This window comes from Camelina sativa, chromosome 11 (assembly GCF_000633955.1).
Source record: "Camelina sativa cultivar DH55 chromosome 11, Cs, whole genome shotgun sequence".
Taxonomy (NCBI): domain Eukaryota; kingdom Viridiplantae; phylum Streptophyta; class Magnoliopsida; order Brassicales; family Brassicaceae; genus Camelina; species Camelina sativa.
Genome location: NC_025695.1, coordinates 25,444,383 through 25,467,159, shown reverse-complemented (window position 1 = coordinate 25,467,159; position 22,777 = coordinate 25,444,383). Strand labels below are relative to the sequence as shown.

General features: G+C 37.2%; 1 protein-coding gene across 1 annotated transcript; it reads right to left on the bottom strand.

Moving 5' to 3' along the window:
* LOC104724240 (putative expansin-B2) lies at positions 13,899-15,031 on the bottom strand. Its single transcript, XM_010442703.1, has 4 exons — positions 14,839-15,031; positions 14,597-14,710; positions 14,332-14,518; positions 13,899-14,226 (listed from the first exon to the last, which is right to left on the bottom strand). The coding sequence occupies exons 1-4, from the start codon at positions 15,029-15,031 to the stop codon at positions 13,899-13,901; spliced, it is 822 nt and encodes a 273-aa protein (XP_010441005.1).

Here is a 22,777-nt window from a genome sequence, read left to right as displayed (position 1 = left end):
AAATTTAAAGTCTAGTGAAAGAATGGGAAGAATAAGGTTGTTTAAAGATGGTTCTAGTTAAAGAAAAGAAAGAAAGAAAAGAGAAGTCTAGCAAAATGCTTATATGTCTTAAGAATAAGAAGAAAAGAGACCAATGCCAAATAAGTAAGAATCCCCCATTCCACTAGAAAGATCAAATAAGAAACCTCTCCTAAGACTTTAAAACCAAAAAGAGAAAAGGGTGAAAAAGAAGAAAAGAAGTTAAAGGGTAGCACTAGGATCAATTGGGTTTAGATTGATAGGATAAACACTTTGGGTGCCTTTGGGTAGACAAGGTTTTGTTCTTGTATGTGTCTAAGTGTTCTTACCTTTAGCATTCTTCTAAAGCTCAATCCATTTTTTATGAGAGAACCTTGATATTGATAAGCCCTACTCTAAAAAGAGACCATCATTGTCTCTAAACCTTTTACTGCCAAGCCAAATGAGTTTAAGCATTGCATAGAATTGATTCATGTTCTTGATTAATGAATGTTAAAGGAAATGGTTGATTTGAATGCATGTGGATGTCTAAGGCTCAAATCAGTGAAGGTTGTGATATGCTTGTCTAAAGTCTTTAAGTATAGCTCATTCAACTTGCATCATAGTACTAGTAACTTGGACATTGATTCTAGATAGTCTATTTGCAAGCTTTAGGAGCTGAGATCCCACTTTCAAACCTCACCTACCTTCTTTTGTCTTGATTATTTGCTTGAGGGCAAGCAAAGACTAAGTTTGGGGGTGTTGATGTTCATATATTTTACCTTGTTTTCCCTTAGTTTATTCACAACTTTTGCATCTTTTGCTATCCATTTAGGCCATTATTGTGTAGCTTTAGGACTAATCATGCATTAGAGTATAGTTGCATTGCATTTGCATCTTTTCATGCATAAACAGGTGATTTTGGAGCTTAAGGAGCATGGAAGCAATGCTGAGGAGAAGTGAAGCAATCCTGAGGAGAAAACAAGAGAGTTAAGGCTGTAGAATCAAGGTCCGGAGTCCAACTCGACCGCACCACTCGACCACCACTCGACCGTGTGCTGAGGAGGACTCGACCGAGTGGAGAATGCACGAGAGAAGCCAGCTCGACCAGCCACTCGACCGAGCACTGGTCGAGTTGACCGAGCCGTTGACTACTTTGACTTTTTGTATTTTTAGGGCTTCCACCTCACCTCCTATATAAGGCCCTTGTACCTGCAGCCACCAAAGAGTCCAGCTTTTTAGAGAGTCTAAAACCTAGTTTTTACCTTTTTTAGATTTTATTCCTTTTGCACTTTCTTTTATTTTAGATTTTGTACTTGTTTAAGAAAGAAAGACTAGATTCTTGTATTTTGTTTGTTTCATAACTTTCAAAATATTAAGATTTCGAGTTTTATTTCTTCATCAATATTGTAGATCTCTGTTTCATCTTTCTAATGATGCAAGTTTCAATATTTTCTGGGTTTTTGACATATTTCACCATGTGTTCTTGTGAGTAGTTTGTTTAGGACCTTGAGGATGGGTTAGGCTGGGTTGATCTTGTGGTTTGTTTGATTTGGTCAAGCTTGATTGTTGTAGATCTCTTCTAGGCTAGATGATCTTAATGCTGATCCTATATCTGAGAAGGTAGGGTTTGATTTCAAGCATCTTAACATCACACCAATGTCTAAGGAGCATAGATAAGGCTAGATCTAGAGCTTACCATTAGGCTTGCTAAGAGATTAGAAGTCTTGTTTGGTTTGAGATGTATTGCTTAATGCCTGCTTGTGTAGATTCTTTTCTTTGTGAGAACAAGTCTAGAAATGCATAGGTTTGATTGTTTCTTGCCATGAGAGTGGATTAAACATGTCTTAGAATAGTATGTCTAGAGATCAGCTCAAAGTTTGCTTGAGATTTGTTGACCAAGTTAGATAACCACAATGATTAGCTCAGCCCATGAATCCCTCCTCAAGGCCTTCTTTGTTTATTGAAATCTTAGTCTAAATATCATTGCTTGCTTGTTGTTTGATTAGTTTTAGCATTGCTCTGTTTTTCTTGTGTTGCTCTGTTTTCACGTTTAAGTCTAGCTCGACCACGTACTCGACCTACACTCGGTCGAGTGCTGCTCGAGTTCATCCCCAGAACTTGTGTTTTTGATTTGTTATTGTCTTGTTTCATTCCTGTTTCATTTCCATTGCATTCACGTAGTTTCCTGTTCATTACTTGTCTTGCATTAGTTCATTAGCATAGTTTCTATCTTTACTCTAGTTTCATATAGCTTTAAGTTGTGTGTTCTGTTTGCATTTAGTATCCTGTTCTAGTTGTTTTTACTTTCTGCATTTCATATCTCATTTTAGGATTGTTAGTGACAAACAATCTTTACAACTGGCTTGACTTAGAATCATATGCACATCTTAATTGTTCACAATCACTCAGATAGGATTGACACCTCTTATACTGCAACTGCATAAGGGGAATTGAAACACCCTGACTTCTATTCATTCCATACATCATCATTCCATACATCATTCATTCATACACCACAAAGAAAGTCAGTTTCACGGAACAAAATAACTTAATTCCCACTACAAGAAATATGAGCTTCAGTAGCAGATCTTTGTAGCACAAATTTACGAACTATTACTAAAAGTACCATAATCGAATGCCAAGTATGTCGTAGCATTATATTAACGCTAGTATATATTTTCATTAAGCGGGAACATAAAAATCAGTATTATAGCCGGGAAGGTGTATTTTGGAGGCAAACTAATTGGGTTTTTTTTCCCAAACAAAAACAAGTCTCGATTATATGACCAAAAAGACTGTCTTTTACACTTAGCCAAAAAAACAAAAAGCATTCTCATTCTCTAAAATTTTCAGATTCTCTAATCTCAATCTCATAGTTTTTGATTCCTATCCTGAAATCTCAATACCCATTCCATGAAATCTCGATTCTCATTGACAAGATCTCGATTCTCAGCACCAAACTCTCTGACAGTCTCTGTGTAGCTATCTCCGTTATCTCTGTCTCTCTTTCTGGTATCCATCGCTCTGTCTCCGTCGCTCTCTGTGTCTCCGTCGCTCTCTGCCTCAGTCTGTCTCCGCCTCTGTCTCTGTCTCAATAGCTCAGCCGATCTCAGTAGATTCGAACCCAACTGATCTCATCCACCTGAAAGGTATAAGGCATTCAATTAATGTATTTCAGTTCTTTACTATGTACTAGATCTGATTTAAATTTTGACCGTTTTAAACATTGAAAGGTAATCATATCTCATCAGCCGGATCTTCTGCCTGCATCATCTGCCTGTTTGCATCAGAACACATAGGCTAGTTCTCACAATGAAACTGATATTTGATTCATTTGTTTACGAGTTGAATGAATTAGTTGTTTGATATTTCATTTTAATAAACTGTTGCTGAATGTGAATATGTTTGTTTAGTGTTTTTGTGGTATTTGTTTGGTGTTTGTGTTATTCTTATGTGTTTGTTTTGTTTTATTTATGGGTAAGGACATATAATGGTTATGGAAAAGACATGGGTTCATCTTAACAGGTATGTGAAAATGTTTTGTATAGTTGAGTTTATTGGTTTAATTGATATGTTAAAGATTTTTTAAAGTTTGTAATTCGTTTTTTTTCTTTTGGTTTTTCGCTTTTATTTTACTTCATTGCAAAACCGATCCTGGTTATGAGAAAGGTGCTTGGGATTTTGTGAGGTATGTGGGTGCAGGTTTAGGAGACAATGCAATGATTATTTGCCCGTGTATTGACTGTCGCAACATATATTGCCACTCAGCCGCTAATGTTGTTGATCATCTTGTAACAAGGGGAATGGATTGGAGTTACAAGTCGAGAGAGGACTGGTTTCATCATGGAGAAGTGAAATCAGAGACTGAGTGTAGAAAGAACACAAGCCAGTGGAACCAAGAGATCTTAGGTTTGTTCAAAGCTGCTGAGTTTATGGATGAAGAGCTGGTTAGTCAGGGTGATTTAATTGATGTTGCTGATGGTAATGATAAGGTTGAAGATGAGTTCTTAGCCAAGCTAGCTGATGCAAAAACACCATTATATCCAGGTTGCACAAACCACAGCAAGCTATCTGCGATTGTTTCACTCTTTAGGTTAAAGATTCTGAGTGGTTGGTCTGACAGAAGTTTTGATAGTCTACTTGAGACTTTAAAACATATGCTACCCAAGGATAATGTCTTGCACACATCCTTGTATGAGGTGAAGAAATTCTTCAAATCTTTTGATATGGGTTATGAGAAGATACACGCTTGTGTAAATGACTGTTGTCTATTTAGAAATCAGTACGAGGAGCTCGACACTTGTCCTAAATGTGATTCTTCGCGATGGAAGATTAACACGCGAACTGGTGAGGTGAAGAAAGGTACTCCACAGAAAGTACTTAGGTAATTTTCGATAATTCCACATCTCAAGAGGATGTTCAGGTCAGAGGACACGGCGAAAGACTTATGGTGGCATTTCAACATGAAAAATGTTAACTATAGTGCATGGCCTGTTTTGCTAGTCAATTACAACATGCCACCTGACAAGTGTATGAAAGAGGAGAACATCATGTTGACATTGCTGATTCCTGGACCAACTCAACCTGGAAACAATATAAATGTCTATTTAGAACCTCTTATAGAGGATCTAAACCATCTGTGGGAGAAGGGAGAGGTAATGTATGATGCATTCAGTCGCACTACATTCACTTTAAGAGCAATGCTTCTGTGGACCATACAGGATTTTCCGGCATATAGAAATCTAGCAAGCTGCAAAGTTAAAGGCAAAATGGGTTGTCCTGTTTGCGGAAAGCACACAGATAGTTTGTGGTTGAGTAATTGTAGAAAGCACGTGTATATGTCTCACCGGAAGTCTCTGTCACCCACCCATGTTTATAGACGAAAGAAAGCATGGTTTGATGGTAAAGCTGAGCATGGAAGAAGAGGTAGGATTCTGACTGGTCATAACATTTATCAAATACTCAAAAAATACAAGTATGATTTTGGGAATGTAAAATTAAATGGAAGAAAGAGGAAGATGCGAGATCGTGTTGGATCAGCCTCTGATACTGATGATGAATCCAATGACTCAGAAGAAGAGGAAGAACAAGTAGATGCAGAGGAGCTATCCAGATGGAAAAAGCGGTCAATCTTCTTCAATTTAGATTATTGGAAGGTATGATTTATATGTTAGGTTTGTTATTCTACTATATATTCAGATTTGCTATATTTTTAAAAATAAATGTATTTAACATTCATTTTATTATCTGTTTTTATGTTGTCTAGGAAATGCCCGTTAGGCATAACTTAGACGTGATGCATGTGGAGAGAAATGTTGCGGCTAGACTTGTCTCTACAATGCTACATTCTGTGAAATCAAAGGATGGTGTTAATGCTCGGAAATATATGCAACTGCTTGGTATTAGAAAGGATTTACATCCCTAAGCACGTGGAAAAAGAACCTACCTTCCTCCAGGTCCTTGGTCTCTGTCCAAAACAGAGAAGAAAGTATTTTGTAAGCGATTATCTGACTTCAGAGGACCAGATGCTACTGTTCAAATATTTCCAGATGTGTTAAGATAGAAGATTGTACGGTTAAGGGTCTTAAATCACATGATTATCATGTGTTGATGCAACAACTTCTTCCGGTTAAAATCAGAGGGAGGCTGAAATCTTTTAGATAGAACTCTTGTATAATTAGCTGTTAAGTTTTTAATCTTCAGTGTTATTTATTTACAGGTTTGTTACCTAAAGGTTTTAGGATAGCTATTGGACGCTTATGCGCTTTCTTCAACAAACTGTGTCAGCAAGTTATTGACAGAGAGGCAATTTATGTAATGGAGCATGAAGTTGTGGAAACTATCTGCGTGTTTGCGAGGTTCTTTCCCCCAAGTTTCTTTGATATAATGGTGCATTTAACAGTCCACTTAGGCAGGAAAGCTTGGTTATGTGGACCAGTTCATTTTCGTTGGATGTACCCATTTGAGAGGTACAATCTAATAACTTATAAAGTTGTGTCATTTACAATATACTTTATGCTTATCTGTTACAGTTTTTTATCTGCAGGTACATGAAAGTTCTAAAGGACTTTGTAAGAAACATGGCAAGCCCAGAGGGTTGCATATCTCGCTGAGGAGTGCATACGGTTCTGCAGTGATTTCTTGAAAAAGACAACAAATGCTGATGAGAAAATGGAAAGAAATGCTGATTATGAGAACTGCTCTATCTTGGAGGGTCGTCCTATATCAGCATCTACTTCATGTACTCTTACTGAGAATGAGAGGAACATAGCAAATCTTGTTGTCATTCATAATATGGCTCTGCTTGATCCTTATGTGGAGTAAGTTCTTCTACATTCTCTTTTATAATATTGTTGTATTTACATTTACTTATTGTTTTTGTTTTTTGAATTTTAGCATGCATCTACAACATCTACAAGATTCTAGTGAAAGATGTAGACGTGATTCGGCATTTTTGTGGAGTACACATTCTCAGAAATTTGTCTCCTGGTTAAAAGAAAAGGTATGTTGACTATTTTATGGTTTTTTTGTTGATCATCTATTCTTTTACAATATAGTAAATGATACTTGACAATTTTTATAAACAGATACATATGACTTCTGAACATGAAGATACACTTAAGTGGTTAGCATATGGTCCTCGTCTATGCTCAAGGTCTTACATGAGTTACATAGTCAATGGCAATCAGTTTCATACAGTCTCGGTTGATAGGCAAACTCAGAACTGTGGTGTGTTGCATGAGGCCACATCAATGTGTATAACTAGTGCAAAAGACAATTCTCCAATGGTTGATGTTTTGTCTTACTACGGCAGAGTGGTGGATATTATACTGCTTGATTACAATGTCTTCTACATTCCTATATTCAGGTGCCAATGGGCAAATATAGATAATGGAGTAAAGAAAGAAGAAGGATTCACACTTGTCAACCTTAACCAAAGTCAAGCTTCCTTTGCAAGAGACCCATACATACTAGCATCTCAAGCACATCAAGTTTTTTATTCAAGGGTAGATGATTCATCGAGTTGGTATGTAGCTATGAGAGGTTCTAAAAGAAGATACAATGCAAATTATGCTGAATCTGAAGATGTAGACGTTGGATCATTTCCTGTATTAGTAGACATGGATGAAGATGACCTGGTTGATGAAGCTAGGAATGCCCGAGCTGACTGTGAAGGGATTTATGTGTGAAATTATACTATATGTGACTGTTTTTTCTATTTATGATTATTTATAATGTGTGTTTTATGTGAATCTGATTGTTTTCTACAAAAGTTTATATCTGTTTTGATAAACAAGTGCTTTCTGTTGTTTCAGGTGAACTAAGATGACCAATCAGCAAAAAAGGCGTACACACAAAACGAAGAATATTGACGAGTTAACTGAGAAGCAGTTGGAAACTCAAGAATTGGTAGACAAGCAGTGTGAAACTCAGAATTTGGATAATGAAGTGGATGATGATTTACAAGAGGATGCTGCTATACAAGATGATGACACTTCTCAAAATCAGCCGGCAGATGAACTTAATGATGATTCTAATATACAAGATGATGCTGCTGCTGACAATGAAGCCGAATGATGATTTTTTTTTTTGCTTGAGGTTGATTTCTGTCTATATTTTTTGCTGGTTGTTCTTGAAGCGTCTCGCATTCAAAGAAAATAAAAAATGCAAGTTGATGGATATATCCGGAAAGAATCGCGTTGTTGCTGAAAGACGTTGGTCGTCTAGTAATCCTGATCAAGAGGTACATCACATTAAGTTGGGGCCTAATGCTTGTCAAGTATGGGTGGATGTTGTGATTGTTAAAGACGCTGCAGTTTGGAGGCAAACTCCTGAAATCGAATATATGGAAGATGCACATGGATCTTGTCTTGCCTGACCAGAAGATAAAATTGTAATGGTGGGTATATACTTTAATTTTACATGTGTGCAAAATATGAGGACAGGAATGAATGAGGACAAGTGATGTTTCAGATAGGGGAACATGTTTTGTAGTTTAAAGACATGAGTACTTTGTGTTCTTTTGTGTCATACACTGGTCTTTGTCCCTTTGTTTTTATTTTTGGATTTTAAGGTTGAATCAGAATTTATATGTTTCAAAGATATTAGTTTAATGGGACAAGTTATTTAATTTTCCTTTTTAACATGTTTGAGATTTACTTTAAAAAATATATAGAAAGATAATAAGCCAATTTTAAAAATGTTAGTTATATTATTAGTTAGGGATAATAATTTGGATATATACAAAATAAACATCAATAGATAAATAAATCAAATAGTTTTGAAAAAATTAAGAAAATACGATAACCAAATATTAACAATAAATAAATATTGATGACACAATTATGAATTTTTAATATTAATTAACATTAAAAAATCTTTATTTCATATATATAGTAATATAAGATATAAACCTCAAACCATATACCCTAAACCCTATACCCTAAATCTCTTAGTTGAAAGCATTATACACCAATATATGAAACATGAAATTAACAATGTAAAAATATAATTTTATGTATATTTGTACATAATTATGAATTATTAATATTAGTTAGCATTATAAATAAATCTTTATTTCATATATATAGTAATATAAGATATAAACCCCAAACCCTATACCCTATACCCTAAATATCTTAGTTGAAAGCACTCTACACAAATTAACAATGTAAAAATATAATTTTAAATTTAAATTAAACTTTACCATATGAAACTTTAATTATTTAATTGTTACACCATATTCCAAAATTAATACAAAGAAAAATAACAAAATACTATACTAATAACATACAAATCGTGAAACAATTATCTCATTGGCTAATTGATTAAGGTGTGGATCACCTAATTATTCATTAGAATAAATCTAACGGTCAATAACCCGCTCTACTTTTATGTCTCATTATTCGATGTCTTCAAAGGAAACCCAATAAACTCAATCTCGAAGCTTCTTTCACCATCGCCAAACACCAAAAAAAGCACAGATTGAATCTAAAGAGGAACTCATATCATCTATTTCACAATCGCCAAACACAACAAAAAAATCATCGCCGAATCTAAAGGTTTTATTCTCTCTTTCTATTTTGTGTCTCGAATCCCTGATTCTTTGTTTTTAGCTGTCGCTATTTTGCTTTCTCGAATCCTCTGTCCGAGATGGCTTCAATAATCTTAATAGTTTTTGGTTCACAATGAAATCTGGATTTTCATTTATTGTTTGATGAAGTAGATCTGCCCTAAGACAGTGAGTATTACGACATTGATTAGTTACTGCTTCAGTTTGGAATTAGGTTTTTCGTAGATATTCAATAGAATCAAACACTGATAGTCATTATTATTAGATTTAAAAAATATAAAACAGGTTCTTGTTAATATTTTGTCTGTTGAGATTGTTGATGGTGTTTTGCAGATTCTTGTTGATAAAGACTTTTAAAGGTTTTAACCTTGTGATAGATCTATTCATTTTCAGGTTTCAGAGCTAGATATCATAGGTTTTACAACATTTTGTCATTCAAGCAAAGGTTATATTCTTTTATATTGAACCTCTTATTGCTTTCTTTTGATTGTTGTGGTTGTTGATAAAAAATAAACATATCTAAACAATATCATATTGGGTACTGCAGAAACTGTTAGTTAAATGGAAGGTAAAGGACTCATATGCGGCCTCCCCGCTAAAAACGTTGTACCAACACTCAAACAACAGACAAAACAACAAGCAATCAACGATCAACAAACTGATGCGGATGATGAACTGAAGGAGATAACAAAGCTAGAGTTTAGAAGGTCCTGTGCTCACCTAGGCTACTTAATACGCATCGAACTAGAGGAAGAAGACATTGATCCACTATACAAGCTAGTTTGGAGAAACATGAAAAATGATACACACAACAACATTGGTAAGAAACGCCCAAAAGTAGAGAAAGGAGAGCCCTCAAACCGCAAGACTATTTGAATAATAATGGCATGGTAACCACTCTTAGAGCGAGTTCATATTTTTTGCATGTTAATGTTTATTTAGTTCATGTGATGTTTACATTTTGTTAAGTTAACTTTATGTAATATGATATTTTATTAGTCATTGTCTTTCATAAATTAAAGCTAATTACATTTTGTGCAATTCAATGTTTCAAATAACAAATTATTATGCAACTCAATATATATGCAATATAGGTTAAATATATATCCAAATTGCAATATAAACAGAATTTTCTCAGTGTCATGATAATTATTACATAGTACAAAATAAAAGCCAAGAAGTCTTATATTATAGCACGAGAAAAATGCTGGAATACATTATTAAACCCCAATTGATAAATGTTATTGTAAATGATGGTATCACAAGGTATAGTAGCCATTAAAAACTACACAATAGCAAAACGAAACCGCTATATAACACTTTCCTATAGCAAGTATTTTGTGCTACTATAGTGTTAAATTCGAGAACCATAATGTCAGGAAACAATATCCACCAGCACATATAATGTGTTATCATTACAAGTTACGCAGCACGAAATGTTTGCTATAAAAACAAACATAATAACACGAACTAAGCGCTAGTTAATAATATTAAATAGCGAAGTATTAGCGCTATAATAGGTCAATCTACCATAGCGCGTAAAAACTGCTATGGTAGGGAGGGGTCTGCTATAACTCCTCATTATACAACGTTTTCAAATGCGCTACGAAATCCCTTTAGTAGCATTTTCCGTGTGATAGTAATGTCCATATTTCTTGTAGTGTCCACTTTGAGGAGAAAGATGACTCTTCCATCTTTCCATAAACTCCAAGCACGCCAAAATGTGAGTTCGGGAAGTTTTTCAAAAGTATCCCGTACTGTAAAGCTCTGAATCTGTCCTGAAACGTATTTTTCTTGTCTTTTGGTCCTTTTTGCTATAAAACCTGTAAAAACTTCTTGAAACCTAAAATACTTGATCATAGACATTAAAGCCTTGAAACCATATCAAACTATTCCTAAATGCATACTTAACCTATAGCTAAAATGGGTAAAATAATAATGTTATCAAACACCATCCTCGTCATCTTCAATGTCACAGTCGCCTCTGCCTCCTGTTGTGGGCAACACTCATCCCATGGCCACTCGCTCTAAACAAGGAATTGTAAAGCCCAACACCAAATATGCTTTTGCCATTGTTGTTCTTGTTGTTGAGCCCCAAATGGTTCTTCAGGCTCTGGCGGACGACAAATGGAACAATGTTATGTCCGAAGAATACAATGCCCAGCTGCACAATCTCTTGGTCGTTGGTTTCACCGGCTCCACATCTAAACATTATCGACACCAAATGGATCTTCCAACCTAAATACCTACCGGATGGATCTCTTCATCGACACAGGGCACGACTTGTCGTGAAGGGTTGCAATCAACGCAAAGGGATTGATTACAATGAAACATTCAGCCCTGTCATCAAATCCACCACAATTCAGATTGTCTTGCAAATAGTCGTCGCCTGCGACTGGCCCATCAAACAACTATATGTGAATCATGCCTCATGCCTCTTTAGAAGGAACACTTGATGAGGAAGTATATCTACGGTAGCGTCAAGGTTTTGTTGATATCAATCTCCCAAATCATGTTTGTCGTCTCCATAAGGCTCTCTATTGTCTCAAACAAGCTTCCCGCACATGGTACCAAGAACTCCAAACTTTCCTCCTTCAAACTGGTTTCACCAAATCCCTTGCTGATTCTTTGTTATTTATTTTGCATCGTGGAAAGAGTTTACTTTACCTACTTTTCTATGTGGATGACATTATTTTCGCCAGCAATGACACGGTTCTCCTTAACATTACACTTTAGTCGTTGGCAAATCAGTTTAATATCAAGGATCCGGAAGACCTCCATTACTTCCTTGGCAACGAAGCTCACTGTACCAACAATGGCTTACAACTCACTCAACGGAGGTAGATCCTCGATCTTCTCACTCACTATAATATGCTTCATGTGAGCACACCCATGGTCACCTCTCCCAAACTCACTCTATCTGCCAGCACACTTCTCTCTGATCCGTCCAAGTATTGAACTGTGATTGGTAGTTTGTAGTATCTGGTTTTTACCAAACTTGTTATATTATACGCGGTGAATCGCCTTTCTCAGTTCATGCACAAACCAACCTCCGAGCACTGGCAGGACGCAAAACGCCTTATGCAGTACCTTGACAGAACAACCACACATAGAATATTCTTTCACAATAACAACACCACCGCCATCCATGCATTCTCCGATGCTGTCTAGGCCGGGGATAATGATGATTACGTCTCGACACATGCATATATTGTTTACATAGGTCGCAATCCCGTCTCATGGTCCTCTAAAAAGCAAAAAGGAGTCGCTCGATCCTCCTCCATTGGATTTGTTCTCTCCTCACTGAACTTCGCGTCAAGTAGCCTCTTCCACCGGTCATCTATTGCGAAAATGTCGGTCCCACTTACTTTTGCGCCAATCCACTGTTTCATTCCCGGATGAAACATTTGATCCTTGAATATCACTTCATTCGCAACCAAGTGAAGAACGGCACCAGGCCTGGGCTTTTGGGTACCCGTTCAGGTTCGGATCGGGTATTTCAGATTTTTGGATTTTTGGATTTAGAGGTACAGGACCCGTTTGGGTATTTCTAGACTTCAGATTCAGGTCGGATTCGAATTAGGTATTTCGGGTTAGGATTCCAATTACGCGAAGTTCACAAAACTCAAAATTTTAGTATCCAATTTAGTCTAAATTATTCAAAAATATCCAATTTATATAAAAATTTAGAGTATTTTTTATCCAATTTTACTAGAAAGTAATTTAAATACTTAAAAATATCTAAAATATCTAAATATCTTGGACACTTACATCATTAAAATTATAAATATTATTATTCTATACTAATAATGTGTATATAATAATATACTCAATAGAATCATCACAGAAGATTACTGATGACTTACCGACGAATATCTGACAGAAGATTAGTTTGTCGGTTATTCGTCAGAAAATTACTGACGGACAAATTTCGTCGGTAATCCGTTAGTTTTTCTGACGGATTACTGACGGATATATAATTTTCTGCGCGTGTGTCAAATTTTGGTCGGTGATTTTTGAGCTGTCGGTAATCTGTCAGAAATAACCGACGGAAAACTGACGGATATTAACTTTGTCGGGTGTGTCAAAATTTGGTCGTTTTTTTTTGATCCGACGGTAATCTGTCAGAAATAACCGACGGAAAACTGACGGATATTAACTTTGTCGGGTGTGTCAAAATATGGTCCTTTTTTTTTGATCCGACGGATTTCCGACAGAATAATTTTGCTGATAATTTAGATCCAACGGACGTTTCCGTCGGTTTTTGGTCGGTAATGGGTGTTTCCGACAGCTATCTGACAGATATGCCTATCAGTTATAAGCTGTTTTCTTGTAGTGTTCTTTTATTACAAAAGACATAAAGATAACGAGAGGATTAGATTTTTTGTTATTTTTTTTGGTTTTGTTATGTTTCTATGATAAAGAAGAAGAATAAGAGAGATTTCTGATTTCTGAAGAAGAAGAGAATGCGTGTGAGACTCTGAGAGTATTTTATAAGAAAAGGTTGGATTCTTTCAAAAGAACAACAAAAAAGGAAATATATATATTTGGTTGTTGTGTATACTTATTTTAGACGAGTTTGCTTTGTTTCCCTTTTTAAGATTTTTCGAATAATAGAAGAGATACATAATTCATACATCCAATAGTATTGTGTCACCTTACCTACGGAATTGAACATTTAAGTAAGAGATATCGTTTATTATTTTCAAAGTAGTAAGAGATACATGCTTTATTATTTGAAAGTGGTAAGAGTAAGAGATATATCATTTAAAGTAGTAAGCGATATATCATTTATAGTCTTGATAAGTAACTTTAGTTCCAGCTGCTACACTTGGAAGTTCACGTTCGATTTGTAATTCGCACCGCGTGGCCAGCCGGCAGGAATGGCATCGGTAGCCACAACAGTCTGGCCGGACTGCAGCGAAGTCACTCGGAGAGACAGCGGTGCCCGCAAAGGTGACGACACTTGTAGCTTCCACACGGCGCCCCATAAGTGGCTCATAGACAGCCACGTATCAGAAACTAGAGCTTGTTTGAGTTCGACTTGGCCAATTTCTCCGTCTCCATACGCAACCAAAGCCGCGAAGTAGTGGTCGTTTGAACCTTCATCCACTCGAAACGTTACCGTTTCACCAGCAAAGTTGCACTCAACTCTACACACACATCAGTGGAACACAATAAAAAAAAAACAAGTAATATATAAACCTTAGTAATCATGAAATAACTTGTTAATGTGAAATTCTTAATTAGATACATACTTTTTGTAAAGAATCTCCAAAACACCGGCATTGCGAAGCTGACTACCTTGACCAGAAATCGCCATGGCGCCAAACGCTGTATCACTCAAATCGAAATGGACCGATTCTCTATAGCAATCAAGACATGCGTCTGTAATCACTACCGTAACCGGATCTTTCGAACACTCCGAGTTCGAAGTGCATTTTATTTGTACGTACACATATGATCAGTATATAAAAATCTTTCATTTTAAATCTCTTCTGCTTAATCAATTGTAATTAGTAACCTGGTAACATGCGCCACATCCTATCCCTGACTTAAACAACGAAGCACCTCCGGCTGATACCATGCTCGAAAACGGAGGTTGTGCTACAGCGGTTCTATAACCACAAGCTCCAGCTTCATTATAATCAATATATATCGTGGTTAGTACGTAATTAGTTGAATATATAGCTAGCATAGTAACTTGCTTGTTTATCTAGAGATGTAATTGACATATATAACGTATGTATTATGTATACATATACCGTCGCTTCCGTATCCGTTGGGCTCGCCATAAAACGTAGCTGCAGCGATAGACCAATCAGAATCGCTGGTCGTGACGGCTGAAACGTTGAGTTTCTTGGGCCTAAAGCAATGAGTTAAGTTTGAGAAATGACAAGTTAGAGCAAAAAGCAAGGTCACGATCATGTAACGTCGTTCTACAACAACAATTGCCATTGTGGTGATAATACTAAGTAGCTAATAAGGATGAATTGTGCTACGTACGTACTTAGAGTAATTTATAGATTGATCGAATCCCGTGAAAGACTCCTAAATACGCCCAAGTGTTTTAATCCATGTGTTACGTTGTGTGAAAAGTAATACTATAAGACACGTGAAGTCTTTCCAATTTGTTTTTATTTTTTTTTAGCTTGTACAAGGGCCAAGAGGGTGTGACGGTTATTTTACGAAGATGAGTCATCATCCTGTGTCGTATTGCGAATTTGCGATAATAATTCTTCTTCGTTTCCCCTAAACCAAGGTAATATGGAATGATATTGATGGTGAAATTTATATGTTAGTAGTGCAGCGTGAATGGTAGTTTGCTTGGTCCTTGAATCCTAATCGCACGGTTGAAAACATGCATACAAACTTCTTTAACGTGTTTGAAAATAATCGCAGAATGTTTAACGTAATTTGGCGTAAATCAGGTTTGTCATGACGATTTACTGATACAATTTCTTTTTTCATAAGATAAAAACATCAGGGTCTGAGGTCTCATGAATTATTTTTTGAAGCAAGTTGTATTGTATATATACATATATATATATATATATATATATAAGTGATACATAAACAATTATGTTTATTACATTTTGATGAAGATGTTAAAAAACAAAAGAAACTGATGATGCACATCCTGCCCACAAAATATACCTTTAGATTATACCAAATATTTCACTAGACCGGTCCGGTATAAATTAACCAAAATATTATGCCCATGAACTTTAGGCACACCGCACATGCAAAAATATAAAATGTGGATTTTACTATTATTATTATTATTATTTATTAATTATATTTTTTTGGATTTTGCTATTATAAAAATGATTGATCTATAAAAATACCGTTAAATTCACTTACGAAAGTTGTAGAATTTACTTAAATATACTATAAATGGTGGGTTTTGAACATTGATTAATATAATTGTTTACGTGAGTGATTAGTGAAAAGGAAACTGAAAGTTAGAGAAGATGGAGACGACAAACTAAAGTTTATAGAATTAATGGTTCGATTTGAACTGCTACGTCTCGCCGAAACTATGTATTTGTAGAGTCCACTAGATCTTTGTTCTTCCTTCTTCTTTACAACTTGGCTCTCTCTAGATCACGATACAACTGCAATAACTACTCTCTTTCAATCCTCTGTTGCTTTATCTAAATATATATAGTCATATAGAATTGCTGTCTTCAACACACTTGAAAGTTGGAAGGAGGACAATTCTTCACATATATTGTTCGTTCTGCGCGTAATGATGATTACTCTAACAACTTACCTAATCAGCCATGTCAATTATTAGCTTTACCTCTAACAGTTTGGTACATACGTAAAAATCGAGATTGGTCTGTTTGATCTAGTCAATAGTCATCGATTTGGTGCTTGTTATTTTTTTTATCTCTTAACTGTGTTTTCTCGCTATAATGCTAACTTAACACCGCTATATGTGTTGTATACTTGTATTCCTATCCGTTTTGCTTTTAAGTATTACTAGGTATTAGTCCACGCAATGCGTGGTTGAATGCATAATAGTTTTTATTATATTTCAAAAATTTTGTTTAAATAAAATATTGTTCTTTAATTTTTTATTAACAATAACATTAAAGAATGATTTTTGTTTTTTCTACTAAAATATGAATCTCAAAATTTTTATAGAAATGATGTACAAGTTAAACCCTACACTTGTGTCAACATTTTTTGGTATGGTTATTTATTATACCGAAATTAACAAATACTAAAAAATAATTATTACAAAACAAATTGATATATATATATATATATAATATGGAAATTTTAAAAATTTCCTAATATGAGTGAATCTATGTTTATCATGTTTTATAGTGGTTAATAACTGATTTAAAGAGTTTTTCTTAATGTCATTGTAAAATTTAGTAACTACATAAAAACTTATTGTGTATAAAATATTTCTCATTTTCAAGTTTAAAGCAATATATATATATATATATATAACTATAAGTTTAGCGATACAAAATAATTAAAAAATATTAAAATTTCACAATTTCTGTAACTGATATTAAAAGTGAAATGAGAGTTTGTCAAATAGACACATAGCGTTACACTAATGCTATGCCTAAAAATCAATAAGCGGTAACTAAAAACACCTGATTCAGCCTTAATTACTTTCATAATTATTTTTTGCACCAACAACCATTATAACTCATAATCAATTATGTCATATCTTTATTTTTTTATTTGTTGAAAATGTTTACCTATTCATTTTTATGAGTTTTTGTATTTTTCTTAATTTTTATTTTTAAGAAAATTCATTATGCTGCTACATAAATTTATTCTTAGCACAGTTTATATCTATGAAAACATACATCAAAAATAACAATCTGTTTTAAAGTTTTCACAGTTAATTTTACAGCAAAAGTCTCTACAGTCAAAATCTTTACAATTAAAGCATCTACAGACACAAATAACAGTCATTATCAATTGGGGCCTACGGCAACAAAACCAAACCACTAATCTGGAAAAACTCATCCTGGAACTTTTCATAGCTGTTTTCATGATTTTATATCATATGTCAAGGTTTTTCAAAATTAAATAAAAGTTCATGGAAAAATATTTTCTTTGTAATATATTTATAAAAATATTTTTCTTTTTACACATGGGTTGTAGGAATTTTGGCACAACTTTGTTTTTTTCAGGGTAATGTTTTGTTTTAAGTATGAATGAAGGCTATAGGGTGATACAGATGGTTATAGGTGGTGGAGTTATTTTGGCACAACTTTGTTTTTTTCAGGGTAATGTTCTGTTCTTGGTGATACAGATGGTTGTTTACAAATTCACATGTATAAATATCATTTCATTTCGATGTAAAGCATTGTCCGGCATCTTATCAAGATGTTGTCGACCCCGAGCACGCCCAATAACTCCACCACCTATAACCATCTGTATCACCAAGAACAGAAGGCTAAGAAAACAAACTAAACCGCACTTGTAATATCCGTGAATCGGAATCTCGGTTTAGGGGATGCGTCGGTCGATGCACTATGTGCATTGGTCGATGCAACGTCATTTTGTACGGTTCGAGTTTAAGTTAAACGTTGTGTTTTGGGGTTCGAAAAAACCCTGGAACCGCTTATAAAAGCAGAAACTCGTGTGTTGGACGAGGTTTGGCCGTTTTTTAGGAAAAAGAGAAGAGAGAAGAGTTCTTAAGCGTTTTGGTGAGATTCTTGGTTTTGGGAGGTTGTTCTTGGGAGATCTGAAGCTAAGAGCGTTGTAGGAGGTTGTTAGGAGCGTAAATCTTGCGTTTTAGAGTCAGAATCGTCTGTGGCAAAGGTAAGTGCATGACCATGGCTTATCTAAGCTAGAAATTTCTCTGATCTGCTTGTTTTATGTGTTTTATTGGCTTGTTAGTACGTTGTTGAGTCACTAAAGGCTTTGGGAAGCTTTTTGTGGCTTTGGTTTGTGTTTTTTGGTGGTTTAGGGACAGAGATCTAACGAGAAGCTTTGGGAAAAAATTGTGCTCGGCATGTGCGTCGGTCGATGCACTTGGTGCGTTGTTCAATGCAATGTGAGGATGGCGCGATTAACCTAGGAGCATCGGTTGATGCCATGTGGAAGCGTCAGTCGATGCAATTAGGGATTTCGTGCAATGTCGAGCATGCGTCGGTCGATGTAGTGTGCGTGTCGGTCGATGCAAGTGAACCTTGCGTGGGTAGATGCAAGCTTGTGTTGGTCGATGCAACCCCAGTTGGTGTCGGTCGATGCATGGGTTTGCTTCGGTCAATGCAGAGTCTGGTCTGTTGTTGATTGGTTATGATTGTTGGTTGATGGTTAGAGATGTCTCTATTGCTTGTGTGGATAGCCCAGTAGATGGGAGGATTGCCTTACTGAGTGTTTATTAAATATTCATGCATCTCAATTTGTGTTTATGGTGTAGGTAAAGGCAAAGTGTGATCGTGGAATCCAGGCAATGAAGAGGAGGATGTTCTAGTGATTCATTTGGTTGTTGTCTGGCTTTGCTAGGTTGCTAGAGTTTAGTCATTAGAATGTTGTTTAGGTTGTTGGGTCTATGATATCTTGTTGTTTGGATTATTGAATTATTGGTTATCTATTGGTTTAATGGTATTGTTATGTTATCCGATGTGGTGTGATTGTGGTTAGGTGGCTAGTGGGTATGGGACCACTAGTTTAGATTACTTATTATTTAAAAAAAAATGGGTCGGGTCGTTTCAGTTTGGTATTAGAGCCCTTCCGGTTCTAGGTTTGGGTTAACTAGGCTTTGTGCTATAGATAATGGGGTTGCATGCTTTGATTGATTATATGAGTTAGTCAATTGTGTGTGGCATGGAGTCCTAGAATATCCTCTTCAAGCCTTCAATGAGATTCCACGGCATGTTATGTTTCTTTGTGTGGTTTTGGTTTGCTTATATGCTTGTTAGCCTCTGTTCTTGGAAGAGCAGTGGTTAAAGGTGGTTGAGTTGTTGGTTGTGGATGTGGGGGTTGTCGTGGTCGTAGTCGGGCAGGTTCCCGAGGCCAGCGATCGTGTGGTCCAGAGTTCCACAAGGAGGTACAACAGAGGTCGCAAGCGTATCCAGAGGGACCAGAGAGGGTTAACCGGTGAGCGTGCCCGGGGTGCTGGGAACCTAGGTGTGGGGTTGCAGCAGGTGGAACCCAGGGTCGAGATGAACGTTTGGCGGCTCTGTTGATGTGCTGTTGGAGCAGTTACCAAGGGTTAGTACTAGTGCAAGCTCCAGTTGTGCCGTAGGTGGCAGGGTGCAGCCGAGGGCTACGGATGTTGAGGAGTCTCCATCCTATGTTAGGAGGATAGAGCAGTTGTAGATGACCGGTACAAGATTCTTCTCGAGAGGTATTGAGCCTAGAGAGGCGGATAGGTGGACATATGTAGTTGGAGCAGATATTTCTCTATTTTGTGGATAATCCTGTTGGATATAAGAACTTGAGTGGGCAGGTATAACATTGCAATGTTATACTCGGATCACATGAGGTACTTTTGGTCGGGAAATGTTTATAGTCGTTAAGAATTGTTGCTCCTAAGGGGATGGTGATTTCCCTTGGATATCGATAGCTCGAGGGACTAGGGGCTCCGAGAGTGGCAGAGTGGATGATGTTCTCCTGACGGGATAATTAGTTTCCCTGATACTGAGATCTTGAGGATTGTGGTCCAAGAATAGACTGTATAACTCGAAGACGCAGGTCTGAGAGTGAGATCGGTATGGCTCGAAGGTTGCAACCTAAAGGTTGAAGAGTTAGGAGCAAGCAATGCATAGGACGTGTGTATAAATATAATGACGAAATGTAGACCTCGAGAGTTTATGGTGGTTTAATCTTGGATTTTAGTTATGTTGGTCAGTGGGCCAGGGTTTTATGACCAGTGCGGTCATGAATGTGTGACTGATGCACCAGAATTGTATGGCCGGTGGTGCTGGAGACCCAGGAAGGGGAGCTGCAGCAGGTATGACCTGGCAGGGGCAAGGTTGCCAGGTACATAAGTTCACGAGAAGCCTTCATGGCAGGATAAACTCATTGTTGCGACGATGGTAGATGAAGTTCATTGGAGATGGAAAAGGTTGCTAGATTAAAGGTTTTTGTAAGCTTGTTGGGGGAAATAAGTCAATTGCGTTGAGTTGGCCGCTTGCAAAGCATTTGATGCGGTGAATCAGAATATGCGAACGTATGGTACTTGTTTGTTTTATTACGCTCGTATTGATGATTTGTTGTGGAGAATTGCCAAGCGGGAAAGCTATGTTGGAATAAGCTGTCTTGTGGAAGTTTTCCCTAGAGGCAAGTTACTAGAGGTTCTTGGACGGGGAAGAGGGGTTGATTTTCAGATGGCGGTGACTGGATGTCGGCATACTTGATTATTAGTCTAGTAGAGCTGAGAATGTAATCAGAGGATTTGTTGAGGAACAGATTCGTTCGTCCTAGTGTATCACCGCAGGGAGCATTGGTGTTATTTGTTAAGAAGAAAGACGGGAGTTTTCGCTTGTGTATTGATATCGGGGTTTGAACCGGGTCACTGTGAAGAACAAGTACCCTCCTCCCAGGATCGATGAGTTGTTGGATCAGTTGAGAGGTGCTACTTGGTTCTCCATGATAGATCTGGCGTCGGGTTATCATCATATTCCGATAGATGAGGCAGATGTGAGGAAGACTGCATTCCGGACGAGGTATGGGCATTATGAGTTTGTGGTGATGCCTTTCAGGTTGACTAATGCGCCAGCAACGTTTATAAGACTGATGAATAGCATGTTTCAGGACATGTCTGTTATCATTTTCATCAACCACATCCTGGTTTATTCCAAGAGTCTTGAAGAGCATGCATTGCATTTAAGGGCAGTTCTGGAGAAGCTGGGGGAGCAGAAGTTGTTTGCTAAGCTGAGCAAGTGTAGTTTCTGGCAGCATGAGATCGATTTTCTGGGTCATATTGTTTGTGCAAAGGGGGTTTCTGTAGATCCGGAGAAGATTCGGGCTATCGGAGATTAGCCTAGACCGTAGAATGCCACAGAGATCAGGACTTTTCTTGGATTGGCACGTTAATACAGGAGGTTTGTGCAGGGTTTTGCAAGCAAGTTACGGTCGATGACTAAGTTGATAGGGAAGGACGTTCCTTTTGTTTGGTCACAGGAGTGCGAGGAGGGCTTTGCAAGCCTGAAAGAGATGCTGAAGACTACGCCAGTGTTGGCACTGCCATAGCAGGTAGAACCCTATGTGGTTTATACATATGCATCAAGAGTTGGTTTGGGGTGTGTGTTGATACAGCATGGGAAGGTGATTGCCTACGCTTCGCGGCAGTTGCGGAAGCATGAGGACAACTATCCTACTCATGATTTGGAGATGGATGTTGTAGTTTTTGATCTTATCTTTATGGTGCAAAGGTACAGGTGTTTAAAGGTCATGAGAGCCTGAAGTATATATTCACTCAGCCCGAGCTGAATTTGAGGCAGAGGCGGTGTATGGAGCTGGTGGCAGATTATAATTTGGAGATAGCCTATCATCCTGGTAAGGCTAACTTGGTTGCAGATGCTCTTAGTCGGAAGCTGGCGGCTTCGGCTCAGGAGCAGGATATGGAGTCTCTGGTAGTAGAGATCAGTGCGTTGAGTTTGTGTGTGGTTTCTCAAGAGCCGTTGGGTTTAGAGGCATCGGATAGAGCAGATCTTCTGAGCAGGGTGCGGTTGGCTCAGGAGAAGGATTTGGGGCTGGTGAATGCCTCTAAGGATCTTGATTCAGAGTATCAGGTCTCAGCTAATGGTACTATATTGGTGCACGGGCGGCTTTGTCTGCCCAAGGATGAGGAGTTGAGGCAAGATATCTTGAGAGAGGCTCATGCGAGCATGTTTTCCATTCATCCAGGAGCGACTAAGATGTACCGTGATCTCATGAGGTACTATCACTGGGTCAGGATGAAGAAGCATATAGCTAGTTGGATCACGAGGTGCAATGTGTGTTAGTTAGTGAAGGCTGAGCATCAGGTTCTAGGCGGGTTTTTGAAGAGTCTACCCATTCCAGAGTGGAACTGGTATATGATCACGATGGACTTCGTGGTGGGATTTCCAGTGTCTCATACCTTTGATGCTATTTGGGTCATTGTGGACCGGTTAACTAAATCGGCAAATTTTCTGGCCATTAAGAAGACTGATGGAGTAGCGGTCTTGGCTAAGAAATATGTGAAGGAGATAGTCAGGTTGCATGGGGTGCCAGTGAGTATTGTGTCTG